Here is a 19,797-nt window from a genome sequence, read left to right as displayed (position 1 = left end):
TATATATATATATATATATATATATATATATATATATATATATATATATATATTTTCTATTATATCTATACTTTATCCCTGTAACTAGTGTTTCATGTCTTTAAATTCTGCTCATGTCTTTATCACTTTATTTACTTTTGTATCTTTTGATACTTCTTTGTTTTTGCTTCTCTCATCTCCCGACCCCCATAGGTTTCTAGGTCTCTAAAAGTTCTAGGTTTTTATTGAGAATTTGTCTCTTGAAAACTTTGGAGATTAAGCCTTTTTAAAAGCATTACTCTTTCATTTACTTTCATTCCCCTTTGCTTTAGTGTAAATCTCCAAAGTTGGGCTGTATAGTTATTTTATCCTTCTTACAGGATTTAGAGTTCACTGGCCTAGATCCCTACCCTGGGTATCCCTCAAGGAAACAATACTGTACTCAGCCAGATTTCAGTTCCCATTCCTACAGGACCATGGCAGCCTTCCTACCCCCCCATACCAAAAGGGTTCCAGCTCATTTCCTTTTCACAGATAGGCTGAATTGGAATGTGCTGTTTATCTATCTATTCATTTTTTCATTTTGTGGGATGGAAAAGAGGCAGAGAAGATGTTTCAGTCAGAGATTCTACAGCTTTGGGAAGACCTCAGGCAAAAGACAACCTGTTACTCTTTTATCTAAGACCTAGATCCAAAAATGCAAATCCCATTCTCAGTCATTTCTCTTAGCTAAGTTGTTCACTTCTGAAATCTGCCTTTCTTCTAAGTACCTATCTTTAATTGGCAACTTAGAACTTCAAAATCTCTATTAATGCACTCTACATTTCTTCTAGTGGCTCATTTAAGTCAAGATAAGTCACCAGAAGTTGGTAATGATTACGCAGTTGAATACATATCAGAAGATTCCTGAAAACAAATCTTACAAAGACAGCATACATGCTGATTGTCCATATTAATTCAACATATATTTCTCTTAGTACCCTTGTCAGGAGGCCACCAACCAACAGGACTTATCTTTTCCTTCCTTTTTCAGTACTAGACACCCTTTCTGCTGATGAAATTTGTCACTCCTTGAAGTACAACACATTGTTTGCTTCTCAGTGAGCTGATCTTTCCCTTCTGTCAGAAGATGCTCCAAGTTAATACAGAGTTCTAAAGACACAGCAGATTTTTTGCCTTCTCTCCCATTCTTCTAAACTACAAGCCAGATCAAAAGTCTCTTTTACCCCTTTGGGTTCTTTATCATTATTTTTTGCACTTCTCCAAAGCTTTTTAAAATATACCTTCTTTTCTAGTGGATACATGAGCCTACTTTTTGTGGAAAGACTTAGAACTGGAATAAACATTAATATGGTAAAATTTCTGCCAGTCACTAGAATAGTTCCTTCACTCTCCATACTTGTGAAAAGGAAATCTTTAGATCTTTGTCTTTCTTACAGCTAGCTCTCAAGCTAATTGTCCTACCTCCTTTTTGTCACATTTGTTACTGAGGAGGGTGCTGTTGCAGTGGGCTTCTGGGAGAAGCTTTATTCACAGTTGTCTGGCCAGCCTTGTTGGAGGGCTTTCCCGAACTTTTCTAACAATACACAACACTACCTGTTCAGGTGCTCAGGTGCATTTGGTCTGTAATTAGTAGATTCCTTCAAATCCCCTAATGAAAACAGAAGTTGCAAACAGCTGCTATCTCAGAGAAGGTTATCTCTATACCTTTCAGGCACTTCTCATCTTTCAATTGTCTCCTCTCCTCTACCCATCTTGAAGCCTGTATATTTAGGCAAAAAAAAAAAGGGGGTATTTTGGGGGGGTAGGAGGGACTACCCGAGCAAAGGGAAAAGAGGCAGTAAAAGATAAAGGAACAGTAAGATGCTAACTGTAGAATGCACTTTTGGAACAATTTTTACAGAGAAGTGCATTCTATTAATCTTTTTCGAAACTCCAGTGTAGAGTTTCAGAATTGTTATCAAATCTGATGTCTGAAAATGAATGCCATTTTTAGAATTCTCTACAGATTTGAAAGAAAACCAGAGAGAGAAAGGGAATGATGATTGGAGCAAATTGATTAAGGTGGATGGGATCAGAGGCACAAATGGCATCCTCTCAGATCAAAGACAAGAAAAAGGGATAGATGAAGATATAAAAAGGAAGAAAAGGAAATTAGGGAGCTCTTTATTCTCAGTAATGTAGAATGCACAGGTATTGGGGGAGGAATAGAAGTGAAATCTGGAGCTTGAGGAAGTCACTGTGGAAAGTGGAGGATGTACTATAAAGTCAATCAGAGAAGAATTAAAATAGGAGATTCTGTGTCATGACCAATATTTATGCCCCAGTGGTTGCTGATGCTCTGTGGGATTCATTATGCACTCACACACACCCTATTCTCAGAGTTCTGACATCAGTGGACACTCTCAGGGGGACTTTAATCTAGGTTCAATCCACAGGTTGTCTACATGCTTGTAGCAATTGTCTAATCATTGGCATGGATATCTGTATCATTAAAAACACAGCTGAATATATTGTCAAGAAATGTCTGGATTCAACTTAAAAAAAAAGATATGGGGCCATAAAAAAATCTAGACTTTTAAAAAATTCTAAGTGAAAAACAGTAAGATAGCATTTGTTTTACTGAATGCAATCTCTCCCCCTGCTCCCCATTCTTCTATAAGAATATTCTATTTTTAAAAAACTCACGTAGGGCTACAGATTCATCAGGGAATTTTATCTTAAGACTCAAATTCCAGTTTGAGTTCTATGTAGATCTGAAAGAAAAAAAAATTGCCATTGTACATACAGAGTCACTCATGGAAACCCTTAACCTGTTTTGTTTTGTTTTTTTTTGACTGGGAGGCAGGGGGAGGGTGGAACTGTTTTCCTTTGTGTAGAAAATTTTTAGTATGGATATCTACTCTACCAATGAAGATATTAAAAGGTCCTGCAATTTATAGTCTTAGAGAGTTTCCTGGGCACTTAGAGGTTGAGTAACTTGTCCAAGATAACTGAACCAGTATGCCAGAGTGGGGATTTGAGTTCATATATTCCTGAATTTGAGGTCACCTTTCTTTATGAAATCCCACATTATCTTTCATCACCTAACTTTGCTCAGTTATATGCCTAATTATATCAATTAAAAAGAGAAAGGAAAAAATAACTTTTATCCCATAAGATTACCAAATAAGTTTGGGTTATAAAGCAAATGAGACTATTCTACCTTGTTCTTTCACTTGCCCAAGCACATTGTTACTTTACCTAAAGCTGGTTGAATATTTCTAAAGGTGGCTTAATAAATTAAAAATTTATTCTAGTGTTATGAAAGAATTAATTCATTTCCCCAAAATGAGCCATTTCCTTCCTTCCATAGTAGTTCAAATCTTTTGAAAAATGTACCCTTTTCACTTCCCTAACAGAATTTACAAATTTACAAATGACTGTTTGATCTTACTGTGTTGATGATATACTGCTGAATAATACAACATGGTATCTCTTCATCTCCAAATATACTTCACAAAGAATAATTAAACTCCTATCACTCCATGAGGAGACTGGCCAATGAGGGTACAGACTTAAGTGAATGTTCAATACGCTCTAATTCATGTGGATATTTGAGTCTGCTTCCTGAAATACATGACAGATATGGGAGATGATTTTGAAGTTCAGAGAAAGTTAGGAACAGGGCCAGGATGGAAATGAAGCCAGGCTGGCTCACAGGTTACAGGAGGGAATTCATCAATGGGGTGAGGTGGGGTCAAGAATTTGTGGAAGGATATTCCATAGTAAATGAGCCATATGGCCCTAGGTGCTGAGGAAAGTTCCAGAATGCTCTAGCAGTAGAAAGGGGCACAGACTTGAAGTCCAAAGAGTAAAGAACAGAGACTCTTTCTCTTTTTACCATTCTTTACATTCACAGGGCCATCATTGTAGTTTAGGCCCTAATTATACCTCATTTAGATTACTGTCATTGCCTTCTAATTATTCTTTGCTGTCCTTATTCAGTAGCATCCTACTCTTTGAGACCCCCTGTAAAACAGTACACACAGGGGCTTTTGGGCTCCAGCCTCTAGCAGATTCAGTCTTGATCCAGGCAGCCAGAAGGACAGCAACAGAGACAGGATAGGGGGTTAATTAATGTATTCTTCTCAAGGGTTGCTCATAGTGGTAGCACCAACTCCTATAGTATCCATTAAGTCTCAATGGGGGCCAGTCAACACACACATTCCACAAATGTCCCTAAAGCCTCGATGGGGGCCAGTCAAGGCAGACACAGCAGTTATAATTTGTTCATCCTCTACCTGCTGACCAGTGCTTGCTTGATTTATAGAGGAGCACACAAAGAAGGCAATTTGTCAGCAATAGTCTCACAAATTTACATTAACTTTACAGCAATATCATGATGATTTAGCACAGAGCATGTGCAGTGTACTGTTTACAACTTAACTCAAATGTTTATATTATCTTAAGATTATAATAGGATACACAAGTGTGATGAGATTGTTTACAAGCCATGAGCCTGGGAACTAGTAGATTGTTTATGGCCAGGGATCCTGGGAACTAGTTTCTTAAAAAGAAAACAAATCCACCTTACATACACTCCCTGCACCAAGAGTCCATGGGGTTTTCCTTGCAAAGATACTGGAGTGATTTACCATTTCTTTCTCCAGTTGTAGTTAGGTGTTAAGTGATTTGCCCAGAGTCACACAAGCTAGTAAGTGTCTGAGGTCAGATCTGAACTCTGGTTTTTCTGACTCCAGGCCCAGTGCTCTATCCACTGTGCCATTTAGTTGCTCCCCTAATTATTCTACCTGCCTCAAATTTCTCCATTTTCTACTCTATCTTCCGTATAGCTACTAAGGTGATTTTTCTAAAGTACAGATCTGATCATATCACTGTTCTACTCAGTAAAGTCCATTGGCTCCCTATTGACTCTAGAATAAAATTTTTCATCTCTAGTTCTCCTGTTTAAAATTTCTCTTTTATATAATTTTCATAGCATAGTATTAGCATGGACAGTAGTACATGTATATAATTTATAAAAATAGACACATTTGGGGGGCACATGCTCAAAAATTCTTTTACTGATAAAAGGTATGCAAGCAAAAAAGTTCAGAGACCAATGCTTTAAAAATTGAGGTCATTTATAGGAGCTAGAAGAATTCTTTTGCAGTAGCTGTGCTTATAGCTGTGCTGTGACTTCTTATGCCCTTTAAATAAGAAAAACTTGGCTTTAGCAGCATTATTATTCCTGGGCACCCTCTCAATTTGAAAGTATTTCTTATTTTAAAACATTTTTTTATTCAGAACTAAATCATCAAAAAATATTCAAAATACAAACAAAAAAGGATTGTATATGATGTGAACTATCAACTTTTGGTGGGAGGATTAAAAACTGTTTTTGTTCTAATAACACCAACAGGACTATAAATTTCTCATAATAGTCCAATTCACTTGATTTCTGAATTACTTGAAAAGTCTGAAACTCTTAACTTTTATAATGTGTATTTTTTAGAAAGGTATTTAGTAATTTGAACTCATTTTGAGTCATTCTGACTAAATTTGAGGATTTCAAACTTTATTTGTACTTAAATATGAAGGGGTCAGTGTCATGTTCTAAAATTCTCAGTTACATTCTTGTCTCTGATGACGAATAAGATGTGTTAGCAGTCAAAAGGCTTTCCTTCATCCATTACCTTACAAAGTGTAAATTTTAGTGTAAACTTTCTGAGGAAAAGGCATATATTCTGACAGAACACATGAACTCATCCATTACGTTCATGATGTTTTCACTAAAATGAATATATGGTTGAATGAATGAGTTCTCATCTCAGGCAGGAATGTCTTCCTACAATTAATACATTTATAGAATTTCTCCCTACTGTTCATTTTCTGATGTTGAGTAAGGCCTGAGCTCTGGCAGGTCTTCCCATATTCAATACATTCATATGTTTTCTTTCTAGCATGAAATCTGTGATGTTAAATAAAGTGTATACTCTGACAAACTTCCCACATTTGTCATATTCATTTCTCTTCAGTATGGATTATGTGATGGAGGGCAAGGTTTTGGCTGTAGCTAAAGGCCTTCTCACGTTCATTTGATTCATAAGATTTCCCCCTGTATGAGTCACCTGATGTCTAGTAAGGTATGAGCTCTGGCAGGCCTTCACACATTCAATACACTCATAGAGTTTGAGATTCTCCAGTATGAACTCTCTGACGTCAAATAAGGTGTGCACTCTGGCAGAAAACTTCCCACATTCATATGGTTTTTCTCCATTGTGAATCCTTTGATGGAGTGTAAGGTCTATGCTCCGGCTGAAGGCTTTCCCACAACTATACATTCATAAGGTTTCTCTCCATTATGAATTCTTTGATGTTGAATGAGAACTGAGCTCTGGTGAAAAATCTTCCCACATTCACTACAAACATATGGTTTCTCTCCAGTGTGAATTCTCTGGTGCAGAGTAAGGTCTTCACTGTGACTGAAGGTCTTCTTACCTTCATTACAGTAATAAGGTTTCCCTCCAGTGTGAATTCTCTGGTGCAGAGTAAGGTCTTCACTGTGACTGAAGGTCTTCTTACCTTCATTACAGTAATAAGGTTTCCCTCCAGTGTGAATTCTCTGGTGCAGAGTAAGGTCTTCACTGTGACTGAAGGTCTTCTTACCTTCATTACAGTAATAAGGTTTCCCTCCAGTGTGAATTCTCTGGTGCAGAGTAAGGTCTTCACTGTGACTGAAGGTCTTCTTACCTTCATTACAGTAATAAGGTTTCCCTCCAGTGTGAATTCTCTGATGCTGTGTAAGGTTAGACCAGTCACTGAAGTCCTTCCCACATTTACTACATTTGTATGGCTTCTCTCCAGTGTGAATTCTCTGATGAAGAGAAAGTGTATTGCTGTGGCTAAAGACATTCCCACATTCTTTACATTTATATGGTTTTTCTCTAGTATGAATTCTCTGATGGAGAGTAAGATGTGAACTCCAGGGGAAGAATTTTCCACATTCATTACATTCATAAGGTTTCTCTCCAGTATGACTCTTCTGATGTACCACAAGATGTCCCTTCTGTCAGAAGAATTTCCCACATTCCCTACATTTATATGGTGTCTCTCCAATGTGAATGCTCTGCTAGACAGTAAAAGTTCTGGAGGAGCTCAGCTTGTTCCTTTGTGCATATGATCCCTGTTCAGTATGAAATTTTTGGTGTTATAGAAGCTGGGAGATCAGGTGGAAGGCCTTACCACATTCATTATATTTACAAGGTTTCCTTTTGGAATGAAATCTATTTTCATTAATGTCTGAATCATAATTAAAGGAATCTCTAAATTCATGATAATTCTAATTCATAAGACCTAATTCATGATAGAAAAAACCTCCTCTGAGCAAGTTCTATTACCTTTCAGAAGATCTGAACACACAGTAAAGTGCCTTTGATTTGTGTCACATTCATGGAGACTCTTCATACTTACATCTCTTGGCTGTGGGAAAAGACTCAGCTGATAGTGGAGCTTCTACCACATTTGTTGTATTCCGAGTCTCACACTCCGTGGGGAGGCTTCTTCTGGATGAATGCTGTGGGCTGAAAAGGACTCTCTGTGTTACTGTGCTGCCTTTCTGACCTGGCACCAAATTTGCAAGTTTCTGTTAACTTGAAGACACAATCACCAACTTTCAAGAGCAGTTTCTTGGACAATTTTTCCCTAGAAAGGCCAGACTTTAGAGCTGACTCTGACTTCAGGCGTAGCCTCCCAATCTGGGCCACAGCTCCTTGGGACATCTCTCCCTGGCTTTTATGGTGCTTCTCTGCCCCAAATGCTTGATCACATGACATTTGGAAACTTCCAGTCCCAGGCACACCAGGTTCCCGTAATTCTCCAGTATCATGTCCCAATACAGCTCCTTCTGAGTGGGGTCCTGGTGCCCCCACTTGTCCTGCGAGAAGTCCACGGCCACATCCTGAAGGTCACAGAGCCCCTGGTACACTGGGGCATCTCCACCTCCTCCGGGCCCCTGGTGCTGGGGCATGGGCAGAGTCGAGCAGCTGGATGTCTGGCTGTGGAGGAGAGAGCGTCTTCGTGTGGCCACAGAGGCTCCAGGGGCGACCCCAGGACAGTGTGGAAGGAGCTAAGAGGGGCCTCGGGAGCCACAGCAGGTTCAGGAGAAAGGAGTGAGGAGTGAGTTCGAGGGGCGGGAAGGGGTGGGGAAAAGGGGGAGGTCAATACCGCACATGTCCATTTTGATAGGTAAGCAGGCTGCACCTGACCTGCAGCAGAAACCTGGTGTCAGCCCCCATCCCCGCGCCCCCAGCCTCCTGACCCCCATCCCACCCCACATTCTGGGTCCCATTCACCCAGCCGGAACGGTGGGGGGCTCCAACTAGGAGCAACTGGGGTGGGGCAGAGTCAGTATCTCATTTTTCTAAGAGGAGAAAACTCACTCTTGCTATCCTGTGGTACTTGCTCTGGATTGAAAGAGGGAAATAAAGATGAATTTGAGTTAGGGGTGGGGGAATCTCTTGGGTTCATAGATTTAGAGGTGGAAGGGATTGTAGAGACTCTTGCATTTTACAGATAAGAAAAATGTGGCCAAAGAAGGTTCAACACTTGCCCACAGTCACATACGTAGCAAACCTCGGAGGCAGATCTTCTGACTCTAGTCAATGCTTTTTCTACTACATCATGCTCACTCCATAAATAAGTATTTATCATTTATCCTGTATATAGTTTGCTTTGTGTATGTTTGTTTGCATGTTGTCCCCCTCATTGGAGTGTATGCTCTTAGAGGGTAGGGACTGAACTTTCCCTTTCCAATGTCTGTTTATACACAGACACTATAATATAATTGGCTGTTTGGTTACCCATATGTTTCCAGTAAAGTGAATTTTCCCTCAACTATGAGGCCAGAACTAGAATTAACTAGAAGATAGGTTAGGCAGGAAATTCAACCTCTCAAGGAATTAGGAACTTTTCCCAAGGGTTTGGGAGTCATAATAACCAAACTCAGAAATTTTCATCTCAAATAAAACTCCCTATAGTTGAAGAGAAGGAAAACCAAGTAAACTTTAGGAATCATTATGTTGTCCTCTAGGATTAAAAGGAACCAGTCACTGAAACAGGGTCTTGTATTTGCCAGGCCAAAGTAACCAGTACTTCAGCCTGTACCATTCCCTGTTATATACAAAGCTGTAGAATAGGCCATTAAGCTCTCTGGCTGATAAAAATACTGCTTAGGGACCTGTAAGTGGAGTTGTCACCTCTGTCCAGTTGTTCCTGTAGCAGCAATCACACTGGCATACCCAGAATAGCTGCTAGCACAGGTTATTAGATCTGCTTTACTAAGAAACATAGATGTTTAAGGGTCAACGATCTCTTTAAATTATATTCACTAGTTCAGGGAAAAAGTCAGCACCCTGAACTCCACAGAAAATATAAACAGAGAAAATAGAAGCAGAGAAATAAAGACCAACAGACAGGGCTCTACTGCCTGAATCAAAGATGTATACTTTACATACATCCCTGGATTGAGAGAATCTACATATCTGAGCAGTTGAGGAGCTCTGAACATATAGTCACTCAGAGTCTTGATCAAGGAATCACAAGATCTTTCTCATAAGCAAGTCCCCAAAGTAAAATACCAACCTCTCACTATATATAACAAAGACTTGGTTCCTGATTGGCTCAGTTAGTAGGCATAAAACCTACATGATTCAGCACAGCTGTGAAATATCAGGGTTCAAAGGAGATCAATGTTTCAGATGTTTTCAATGAGCCTGAGCTTGGGAAACCAAGCTCTGAAAAGAAAACAACAAAAATCCCACTTTGCTTGCCTTTACAGCTTCCTATCATACTCACTCAGCTGTCCTGAGAATAAGCATATCATCCAAGAAAAGATATTTAGGGACTAGATAACTACATGAGACATCTGGGACCCAAAATGTGCTGATTAGATGGATATTGAAAACGGGTTACTAGGATACAAAGAGTTTTGATCTTAGTTAACATTGATGATAATTAATGTTTTGCTTTGCATGGTTTTTGTTAAAGTTTTCTTGGTTACCTCTATGACATGTAAATCTCCCTTTTCAAAACTAGTCCATTGTGAGCCCTCTAAGTAGTTTGATCCGTAATGTGAAATTAATGTGACCTGACTTAATATAACTATGATTTTGAATTTATATAAGATTTTATTGCATTATTTGATATTAGCCCTGCATGGCTGGGAAACTGGCTCCATAGGATCACTAACTAGCACAAGGATGTTATGCTGACCAGAAACTCAGATCCAAAGACTGATAGAAGAAGTTTTCTCTAAAGGTCCTTCTCACTACTCCCACAGCTGTCAAACTTGTGGGTATGGACTTCTGGATCATATGAAGAAAGAAGCTCCTGCTCCTGAGCAGATGGCAGAACCCTCCAGAGACCTCAGGGTTTGTCTAGTATGGTCCCAGAAGCAGCTGACATCCAGATGAGACAGCTGACTTGATTTTGGATGAGGGCTGAGTATACTGTCCTAGTTTTTTCTCTTCTTACCTTTTGTTACGTGCCCAACCACCAAAGCCCTGATTCAAGTGTGTATTGGCATTTTCTCCCTCTACATTCTTGACCTACCTCTCTTTCATGCTTGCAAGCAAATGTTGGCTAGCAATGATACCTGGGACACACTTCCCCAGTGAGTCCCCTAAAGAACTAATCCTCTGGGCAATATCTTGTCCTGGCGAACCTGGCTTTTCATGACACCTTGGCTTATACCTGCTTCTCCTTTACTGGCCAGAAGGATAGGGGTTCTTTCAGACTCCCTCTCTTTGGCCAAAAGGGAGAAATGTCAAGATATTAGGAGACACTTGGTTTTCCAGAACTAAGGCTCCACAAGCAAGCTGTGCCCTGAGCTTGGCATAACAACGTTCCTTTGCGCCCACCCTCTGGATGATCTCAGACACAGCAAAATCCCAGAATTGTTTCATATAATTATTATATTATTTTGACTAGTACCAAGTGTTCTATGAGTTCAGACAAGCACCTGCTACATCCATGTTCTGGTCATGAAGCCCTGCTATGAATCAAACTTGTCACATGGTTGCTGTTACCCTTCATTGTCAGGGTTACAGTTCACTGCACAGCCGTTGATACAAGTATTGAGATCTCCTCACTAGGGGCAGGGCTCCAATACATACTGGCTTGCAAGTTGTTTCCCTTACTTTGAAACGAAACTTCCGTTTGATTCCTGACTCTCCTGTCTCTAGTCTGGCTCTGTTTGGCTCTGGGCATCCACAGGTTAGAGGCCCGTTCTGTCCAGTTGACACTGTTAAGTGATTTCCTTAACCTCTTTTCTGAGATATGTTGCAATTTGAATCTAGTAATATTTCAGTGGATTTGTGATTTCTTCAGGGAATATGCTCTCCAATGTTAATAGAATTGTCAATGGGTACATAGTGTATAGAATGTCAAGTCTGGAGGCAAGAAGACTCATCTTTTTGTGTTCAAAACTGGCTTCAGACACTTAGTTAGCCGTGTGACCCTGGGCAAGTCATTTAGCCCTGTTTTCCTCAGTTTCTTCATCTGTAAAATGAGCTAGAGAAGCAAATGGAAAACCACTGCAGTATCTTTACCAAGAAAGCCCCAAATGAGTCACAGAGAGTTGGACAAGACTGAAAAATGGCTCCACAGTAATAACAACACAAATGATAACAACACAAAGTACAGCCCATCCACACCTTCTCATCCTGTGGGACTCCTATTTATGTTCTAGTAAACCTCCATAGGCAAGGCACCCAATATGCTGGGTAATTTCCTCCAGACCTTTTTAATATTATAGAGGCATTCATTCAATAACTGAGGCTTTCAGTGTGTTGTTCTTCACTTTTGTTCTGTGATCAGTCCACCTCCTTTTCCCCATGTACATTTTCCGGATATGTTTTATGTTGCATGGGAGTGAGATTCCACTTTCTCATGTGTACCATGTATCTCTCTATTGCCCCTTGAATCACTCATAATCTCTAAAGAATCTGGCAACAGAGTGATGCAGGAGATAAAGCACTGAGCCTGGAGTCAGAAGGGCCTGAGTTCGAATTCTGCCTCAAATAGTTACTGGCTCTTTGATTTTAGGCAAATCATTTAACCTGTTTGCCTCAATTTCCTTAACTGTAAAATGGGGATAATAATAGTACCTGTCTTGCAAGGTTGTTATGAGGCTCAGATTATGTAGTATTTGTAAAGCACCTGGCACATGGTAGATACTACGTAAATGCTAACACTGTTATTATTAATCCATACCTAGTCAAGTTTCCAAGGTATATGAGATGTTAAGGGAGGACTGGCACCTCTCCTGTGAGCCCTTTTCAGAGCTACCCACTCATCTTTGGTGTCTAGCCAGTCATCCAACTTTCACCTGTGACTCCAGGAAGCTGTAGCATGTAAACTGGTCAACTCTCTTGGCACATGATTTATATGTAAATAGATGCTACTGGTGGTGGTGGTAGGGGATGCTGAGAATATATAAAACATTTTATTTGTATTTAAATATTTCTGGCACATTTGAATTATTTGTCAATTATTAAATAGTCAATAGTCATTTATTATGCACCTGCTATGTGCTGGGCACTGGATTAAGTGCTGGGGATACAAATATGAAAAAAGATAAACACACAAAAGGAAGCTGAAAGTGGAGGAGGCGGGAGCTGTGAAAGAGAAGGAGTTGACCAGAGAGGGTCCCGTGGTGGAAAAGTCAGAGAAGTCCCAGAGTAGTACAGCCAGGGAAATATGAAATTTTCCAAGTTCAGTTTTCTCTTTAAATGGATGTTTGGAATTCATGGTGCCACCCTCCACTCTGAGATCCAGATGGTAGTGAGGAGATAGAGTCCTAAGGCTCATCAGATCTCACATAGTAAGCTTATCCCAATAATGAGTTTCCTGGGTCATGGTAGAGAAGTGTGAATATCTGTGAATAAAGGATATACCAAAAAAATAAATAGATATACTAAATTTACCACAAATTAATGTCATCTGAATTAAAGGATGTTATAGCACAAATGATATACAAACCATGTAATGCTAGACCCCAAATAGATGACAATAAAAACAAGTTATGGCTTCATATTTTTTTTTCTGGTTAGGCTTTTTCTATACTTCTCTATAATGCTCATTTTGGTCCATTCTTTCTTGTTCAACTAACTTCCTTTAGCATAGAAGTGGGGATAGTTTAGGAAAGTGGTTCAATGTTCAATCTAGTATGTATGGTTAGAATCAGGGCTTCTCAAGAACCCAGACACAGTGTGCTAGCAAAGTAGCAAATTGTTTAATGAAATACATTAATTAATAAATAATAAAGTAATTAAGGTCAGATTTTACTCCATTTTCATTTATTCAAGTATTTGAGGACCTTCTGAGTATGGTAGCACACTCCTATAATCCCAGTTACCAGGAAACCTGGACTTTTAAGCTTACATGTTCTGAGTTTCAATGGGCTAGGATGATCCGGGTCTTAGTGTGAATATGCTCTCTCTCTCTCTCTCTCTCTCTCTCTCTCTCTCTCTCTCTCTCTCTCTCTCTCTCTCTCTCTCTCTCTCTCTCTCTCTCACACACACACACACACACACACACACACACACAATGGAGGCCACCAAGTTAAGGAGAGAAAGACTAACTGGTCCAGGTTTTAAATGGAGTAAAGTGGAGGTTTCTGTGCCAATCAGTAGTGGTATCAGCCTGTAAATAGCTGGCTTCACTTCCAGCCTGGGAGGAGATGGACAGATCCAGTTTAAAAAGAAAGAAAAGAAAGATTCTGAGTGACTCTCCTTTGTATTTATCTCACCTTCTTAGTATTTTAGCTATTTGTGTATTTATTCTTCCCCTGTTAGATTATAAACTTCTTGAGAACAGGATCATAATTCATAAGAACTTTTATATGCTCAAATATAAAGCACATATCCTTGCTTAAAATATTATTTAATAAATATTAAGGAATGAATTTTTTAAAAGTATGTTTTGACAGTTAGCCACCTATGTCATGTCATTTTGGGGACGAAAAAGGGCACACTTTCTCTGTGCAATATCATTCCCACCTAATCACCACAATACCTGAAACCCATCATTAGAGTTATTCCTTTGAGTTAAAGTGCTGGCTCCAGAAAGCCCCAGATACACAAAGACTAGTTTGACATCTAAGTTACCTTCAAACTCTGTTATTCTGTATTACCTTGAGAAAATAACATTAGGACTGAAGATTAGAAGCACAGAAAGTTCAAACTGGAGGGAAGGGCTCTTAGAGATCATCAAATCCAGTAGTTCTTCAAAAGGTGTGACATAGAACATTTTGGATAGACTATCTTGGGAATTACACAAAACTTACAGGAGCAATTACATGCAAACATGTATGAATTTCCCCACTTTCTTGTACTGTGCCCAGATTCTCATAGCAAAGAATAACAATTTTATTGAGCAAAAAAACATGAGAACTATTGATCTAACCCAACCTTCTCACTTTACAGGTGAGAAAGCTGAAGCACACTGAGAACAAGTTACTAGACAAAGGTCATATCACTAGATATTAGAACTGGAGTTCAGGTCTAATGTTTGATTACCCATTCTCATATTAGCAGAAAGGGATGTGGCCATGAGAAAGGTACACTTAATTGGGATGGGATAGAGAAGGGCTCACAGAATCATGAAGTACTACCTGAGTTCTATGTAAGAATCTACACTAGAATCCATCTGGTCCTGGGGTGTGGGGAGGGATAGAGGGAGAGGGAGAAAAAGAACTGAGAAAGAACAGACACAACAAACAGAAGCAGGGAAGTATTCTGAGGATGAAATTTATACACTTCAGAATTCTGCACGAAATCATGCTGGTGAGATTGACGAGTAACACAAGTGACTTCAATAACAACTTTGTTGGGTAGATACACCCTCCCCCTTGAGAACTCACATCTTTTCAGGATTTTGCTTGACTTTGTTCCTCTTATAACTGAATAAGGACTTATCACCAACTGTGAATAAAATGACCAAAGAAAAGACTTTCAGGAAACATGCACTGAATGATTTCCAAAATGACATGTTCATATGTCAAACCACAACATAAAGAAATGTTAAATGAGTATTTAAGGTTTGATGTTGCTCTAGGGCATTTGAAACTCACCAAAGTCAAGGGATGGTGTCATATGATGCTAGGGATTGAATGACTCCTAAGAAGCTACTGAAAAATTCTTTTTTGGGTCAAACTGACAGTGTAAGGAAAGGTATATGAGAAGTGATATAGGTTACATCAATCTCTGGATTTATTTCCACGGTCATAATTTGTATCTGACAAAGCATACTCTGCACTAAAATATGTGCATTTATTGAAGGAAAATTTTTCCGGGAATTCCAGAAGAATATAACATCTTGTCATTTCTGCCTGCTCAATGCTTGAAACCTATATTGTTTTTTACTTGGAGGCAGTTAGATGGTGCAGTGGATAAAGCCCTCGGCCTGGAGTTAGGAAGAACTCAATTTAGATACAGTCTTAGACACTTGCTAGGTTGGTGATCCTGGGCAAGTCACTTAACCTGTCTGCCTTGATTTCCTCAATTGTAAAATGGGGATGATAATAGCAATCAGTTCCCAGGTAGCTGTGAGGACCAAATGAAGTAATATTTGTAATGTGTTTAGCATAGTGCCTGGCATATAGTAAATGCTGAATAAATGCTTGGTTCCTTTTTCCCTCTTCCCTTTCACTCACTTTCCACATTCAATTAATTACTCTTTCCTGTTGATTCTGCTTTTTTACTGTTATAGAATCATAGGATTTAAAAATGGAAAGGACCTTAGTGACTATCTAATCCCCTCATTTGAAGACAAGGAAACTGAAGTTTAGTGACTTGCTCATGACTTAATAAGTAATAAGTGACAGCGGTCTGGATTTAGAACTCACGCCTCCTGACTCTTCTCTATGCCACACAACTTTATCATGGATGAACAAAAGAATGAATGAATGAAAAAACATTTACTTAGTGATTGTACTTCAGAAGATCTGATTTCACTGATGGGTCTCTTCTTTCCATCCACACACATATCTTGGCCCTTACACCCTCCCCCTCTGGGCTCTTGGAGTTTTGCATTGGGTCCCACCCATGAGGGTAGCAGCCCTCAGAGACAGACAGAGATAGAGAGACAGACAGAGCAAAAGAAAGGAAGCTAAGTAGTGCAGTAGATAGAGCTGGCATCAGGAAGACCTGAGTTCAAATCTGACCCAGACACTTATTAGCTGTGTGACATTAGGCAAGTCACTTAACCATGTTTGCCTCAGTTTCCTTATCCATAAAATGAGCTGGAGAAGGAAATGGAAAGCCACTCCAATATCTCTTCCAAGAAAACCCCAAAAAAGGATCATGAAAAGTTAGACATAAATGAAACAACTAAATAATAATATGGGGTCCCTCTACACCCTAGTATATGGTGTTTAGGGGTTGCTGTGGCTACAAAATTTTCATCACCTAGTGGCCAATCAAACCAAACCCAACCAAAGTGGTCCTCAGGTGAGGTCTTTTCAACCTGGCAGGACCTCCCAGGGACTGCATTCCATTGTTAGAACCCACAGTCATTTTGATCTTTATTAGGGTTTGACTAAGAGGACTGAATAGAAATTCACTCCTTGGCATTAGCTAAATCAATCTCTAAGGCTGTAAGTTGAAGAACAGTTGCCAACTTGCATTAGTGTAAGTAGTTTCCTTAACTCTGGACCCCCTCCCACTCCACTCTCCTACCCTCATCCTATCCCATTCCCCACCCCAAAGGATTAATTACATTCAGAAAAGCTCATGATTAGCAACTAGATAATGATTTTTCAGTCACAATAATCTAATGGAAGTCTATCCACCAAGGGATGGAAAGGGTTGAGATTTGCATTGGTGGAAGGATACAGATGGGTGCATAAGAAGTGAGGGGTTACTATATCAGATGGATGAAATTAAGGCTCCTGGAAATATAAAAGTCATTAACATTAGTTAAATGTATAAAAGGGAAGGAGGCACAGTTTGATAGGTCATTAACATTTCAGTTATTTATTAAGAGCTTATTTTATGCAGGACATCATCTTCAACTTGACTTTGTCTAATTTATTTCCCTATAGTTACAAGACTTTGTGCATTTTCTACTTCTATTAGACTTTTTCTATGACCTTTTCAAATTTTCACACTGCTATCCTACATTAGAGCCTTTCCTTAGTTTTCCCTTTGTGCTGTACCATCCAGCCTTGACTCAGAGATGCATTTGCACTGAAAAGACAAAAATCACTATGATTGGTCCAAAGTGAGACTTTACTTCCTACTGTGGAGGATGAGTCAACCCGAGTCAACACTTGCTGCTGTATTTGGCTTTTATTTTTTAAACTTTTTTAAAAAATTTATTTATTTAATCTTTAACATTTATTTTCACAAAATTTTGGGTTCCAAATTTTCTCCCCATTTGTCCCCGCCCCCCACCCCAAAACACCGAGCATTCTAATTGCCCCTATCACCAATCTGCCCTCTCTTCTATCATCCCTCCCTTCCCTTGTCCCTATCTTCTTTTTTGTCCTGTAGGGCCAGATAACTTTCTATACCCCATTACCTGTATTTCTTATTTCCTAGTAGCAAGAACAGTACTCAACAGTTGTTCCTAAAACTTTGAGTTCCAACTTGTCTTCATCCCTCCCACCCCACCCATTCCCTTTAGGAAGGCAAACAATTCGATATAGGCCATATCTGTATAGTTTTGCAAATGACTTCCATAATAGTCGAGTTGTGTAAGACTAACTATATTTCCCTCCATCCTATCCTGCCCCCCATTGCTTCTATTCTCTCTTTTGATCCTGTCCCTCCCCATGAGTGTTGACCTCAAATTGCTCCCTCCTCTCACTGCCCTCCCTTCCATCATCCCCCCCACCCTGCTGATCCCCTTCACCCCCACTTTCCTGTATTGTAAGATAGGTTTTCATACCAAAATGAGTGTGCATTTTATTCCTTCCTTTAGTGGAGTGTGATGAGAGTAAACTTCATGTTTTTCTCTCACCTCCCCTCTTTTTCCCTCCACTAAAAAGTCTTTTGCTTGCCTCTTTTATGAGAGACAATTTGCCCCATTCCATTTCTCCCTTTCTCCTCCCAATATATCTCTCTCACCCCTTAATTTCATTGTTTTAAGATATGATCCCATCCTATTCAATTCACTCTGTGCTCTTTGTCTCTGTGTGTGCGTTTGTGTGTGTGTGTGTGTGTGTGTGTGTGTAATCCCACCAACTACCCAGATACTGAAAAGTTTCAAGAGTTACAAATATTATCTTTCCATGTAGGAATGTAAAAAGTTCAACTTTAGTAAATACCTTATGACTTCTCTTTGCTATTTACCTTTTCATGCTTCTCTTCATTCTTGTGTTTGAAAGTCAAATTTTCTTTTCAGCTCTGGTCTTTTCATCAAGAATGCTTGAAAGTCCTCTATTTCATTAAAAGACCATTTTTTTCCCCTGAAGTATTATACTCAGTTTTGCTGGGTAGGTGATTCTTGGTTTTAGTCCTAGTTCCTTTGACCTGGAATATCCTATTCCAAGCCCTTCAATCCCTTAATGTAGAAGCTGCTAGATCTTGTGTTATCCTGATTGTATTTCCACAATACTTGAATTGTTTCTTTCTAGCTGCTTGCAATATTTTCTCCTTGACCTGGGAACTCTGGAATTTGGCCACAATGTTCCTAGGAGTTTCTCTTTTTGGATCTCTTTCAGGAGGTGATCTGTGGATTCTTTCAATATTTATTTTGTTCCCTGGTTCTAGAATCTCAGGGCAGTTTTCCTTGATAATTTCATGAAAGATGATGTCTAGGCTCTTTTTCTGATCATGGCTTTCAGGTAGTCCCATAATTTTTAAATTGTCTCTCCTGGATCTATTTTCCAGGTGAGTTGTTTTTCCAATGAGATATTTCACATTATCTTCCATTTTTTCATTCTTTTGGTTTTGTTTTGTGATTGCTTGGTTTCTCATAAAGTCATTAGCCTCCATCTGTTCCATTCTAATTTTGAAAGAACTATTTTCTTCAGGGAGCTTTTGAACCTCCTTTTCCATTTGGCTAATTCTGCTTTTGAAAGCATTCTTCTCCTCATTGGCTTTTTGAACCTTTTTTGCCAATTGAGTTAGCCTATTTTTCAAGGTGTCATTTTCTTCAGCATTTTTTTGGGTCTCCTTTAGCAAGGTGTTGACCTGCTTTTTATGCTTTTCTTGCATGTCTCTCATTTCTCTTCCCAGTTTTTCCTCCACCTCTCTAACTTGATTTTCAAAATCCTTTTTGAGCTCTTCCATGGCCTGAGCCCATTGAATATTTATTCTGGGTGTTTGGGATATAGAAGCCTTGACTTCTGTGTCTTTCCCTGATGGTAAACCTTGTTCTTCCTCATCAGAATGGATGGGAGGAGATATCTGTTCACCAAGAAAGTAACCTTCTATGGTCTTATTTTTTTTCCCTTTTCTGGGCATTTTCCCAGCCAGTGACTTGACTTCTGAGTGTCCTCTCCACACCCACCTTGCCTCCAGATCAGCCCAGCTAGTGCTTGGGGTCTGAGATTCAAATGCTGCTTCCCAGCCTCAGGGCTTTTGGTGGGGATGGGGCTGCTATTCAGTGTGAGATTAAGTTCAGGTGCTTGGGTGGGGGCAGGGCCACCACATGGGGCTCAGTTCCCTCAGGGGTTTATGTGGAGACCTTCAACAATGGATCTGAGCTCCTCCCTGCTTTGGGAGTCCCTGTCTGCTGCTGCCTCCTCTGCTGCCTCCCAAGGGGGCCTGAGTTATAGGGACACCCCACTCCCCTCTTGGCAAGCCAAAAAGACTCTTTCACTGACCT

At 39.6% G+C, this 19,797-nt stretch overlaps 1 protein-coding gene and 1 pseudogene across 3 annotated transcripts in view; both read right to left on the bottom strand.

The window, feature by feature from the left end:
- Nucleotides 1-84: 84 nt before the first annotated feature.
- LOC140505717 (uncharacterized) lies at nt 85-8,215 on the bottom strand (annotated as a pseudogene).
- Nucleotides 8,216-12,447: 4,232 nt separating this feature from the next.
- Nucleotides 12,448-19,797, bottom strand: part of ARL6IP6 (ARF like GTPase 6 interacting protein 6) — a 70,058-nt gene continuing 62,708 nt past the window's right edge. For 2 of the 3 annotated variants that reach the window (XR_011967631.1, XR_011967632.1), the window contains exons 4-5: nt 14,885-14,945; nt 12,448-12,898 (exon numbers count right to left, since the gene is read on the bottom strand). Coding sequence is in view for 1 of the 3 variants with exons in the window: in XM_072611996.1 (XP_072468097.1) it covers nt 12,838-12,898 (61 nt within the window). In the remaining 2 variants the exon portion in view is untranslated. The remainder of the gene's footprint in view (nt 12,899-14,884; nt 14,946-19,797) is intronic. The other variant, XM_072611996.1, reaches the window with a different exon arrangement.

The sequence above is a fragment of the Notamacropus eugenii genome, chromosome 5 (genome assembly GCF_028372415.1).
Source record: "Notamacropus eugenii isolate mMacEug1 chromosome 5, mMacEug1.pri_v2, whole genome shotgun sequence".
NCBI lineage: Eukaryota > Metazoa > Chordata > Mammalia > Diprotodontia > Macropodidae > Notamacropus > Notamacropus eugenii.
Note: the sequence above shows the minus strand (reverse complement) of the source record. Positions and strands in the feature narration are given on the sequence as shown.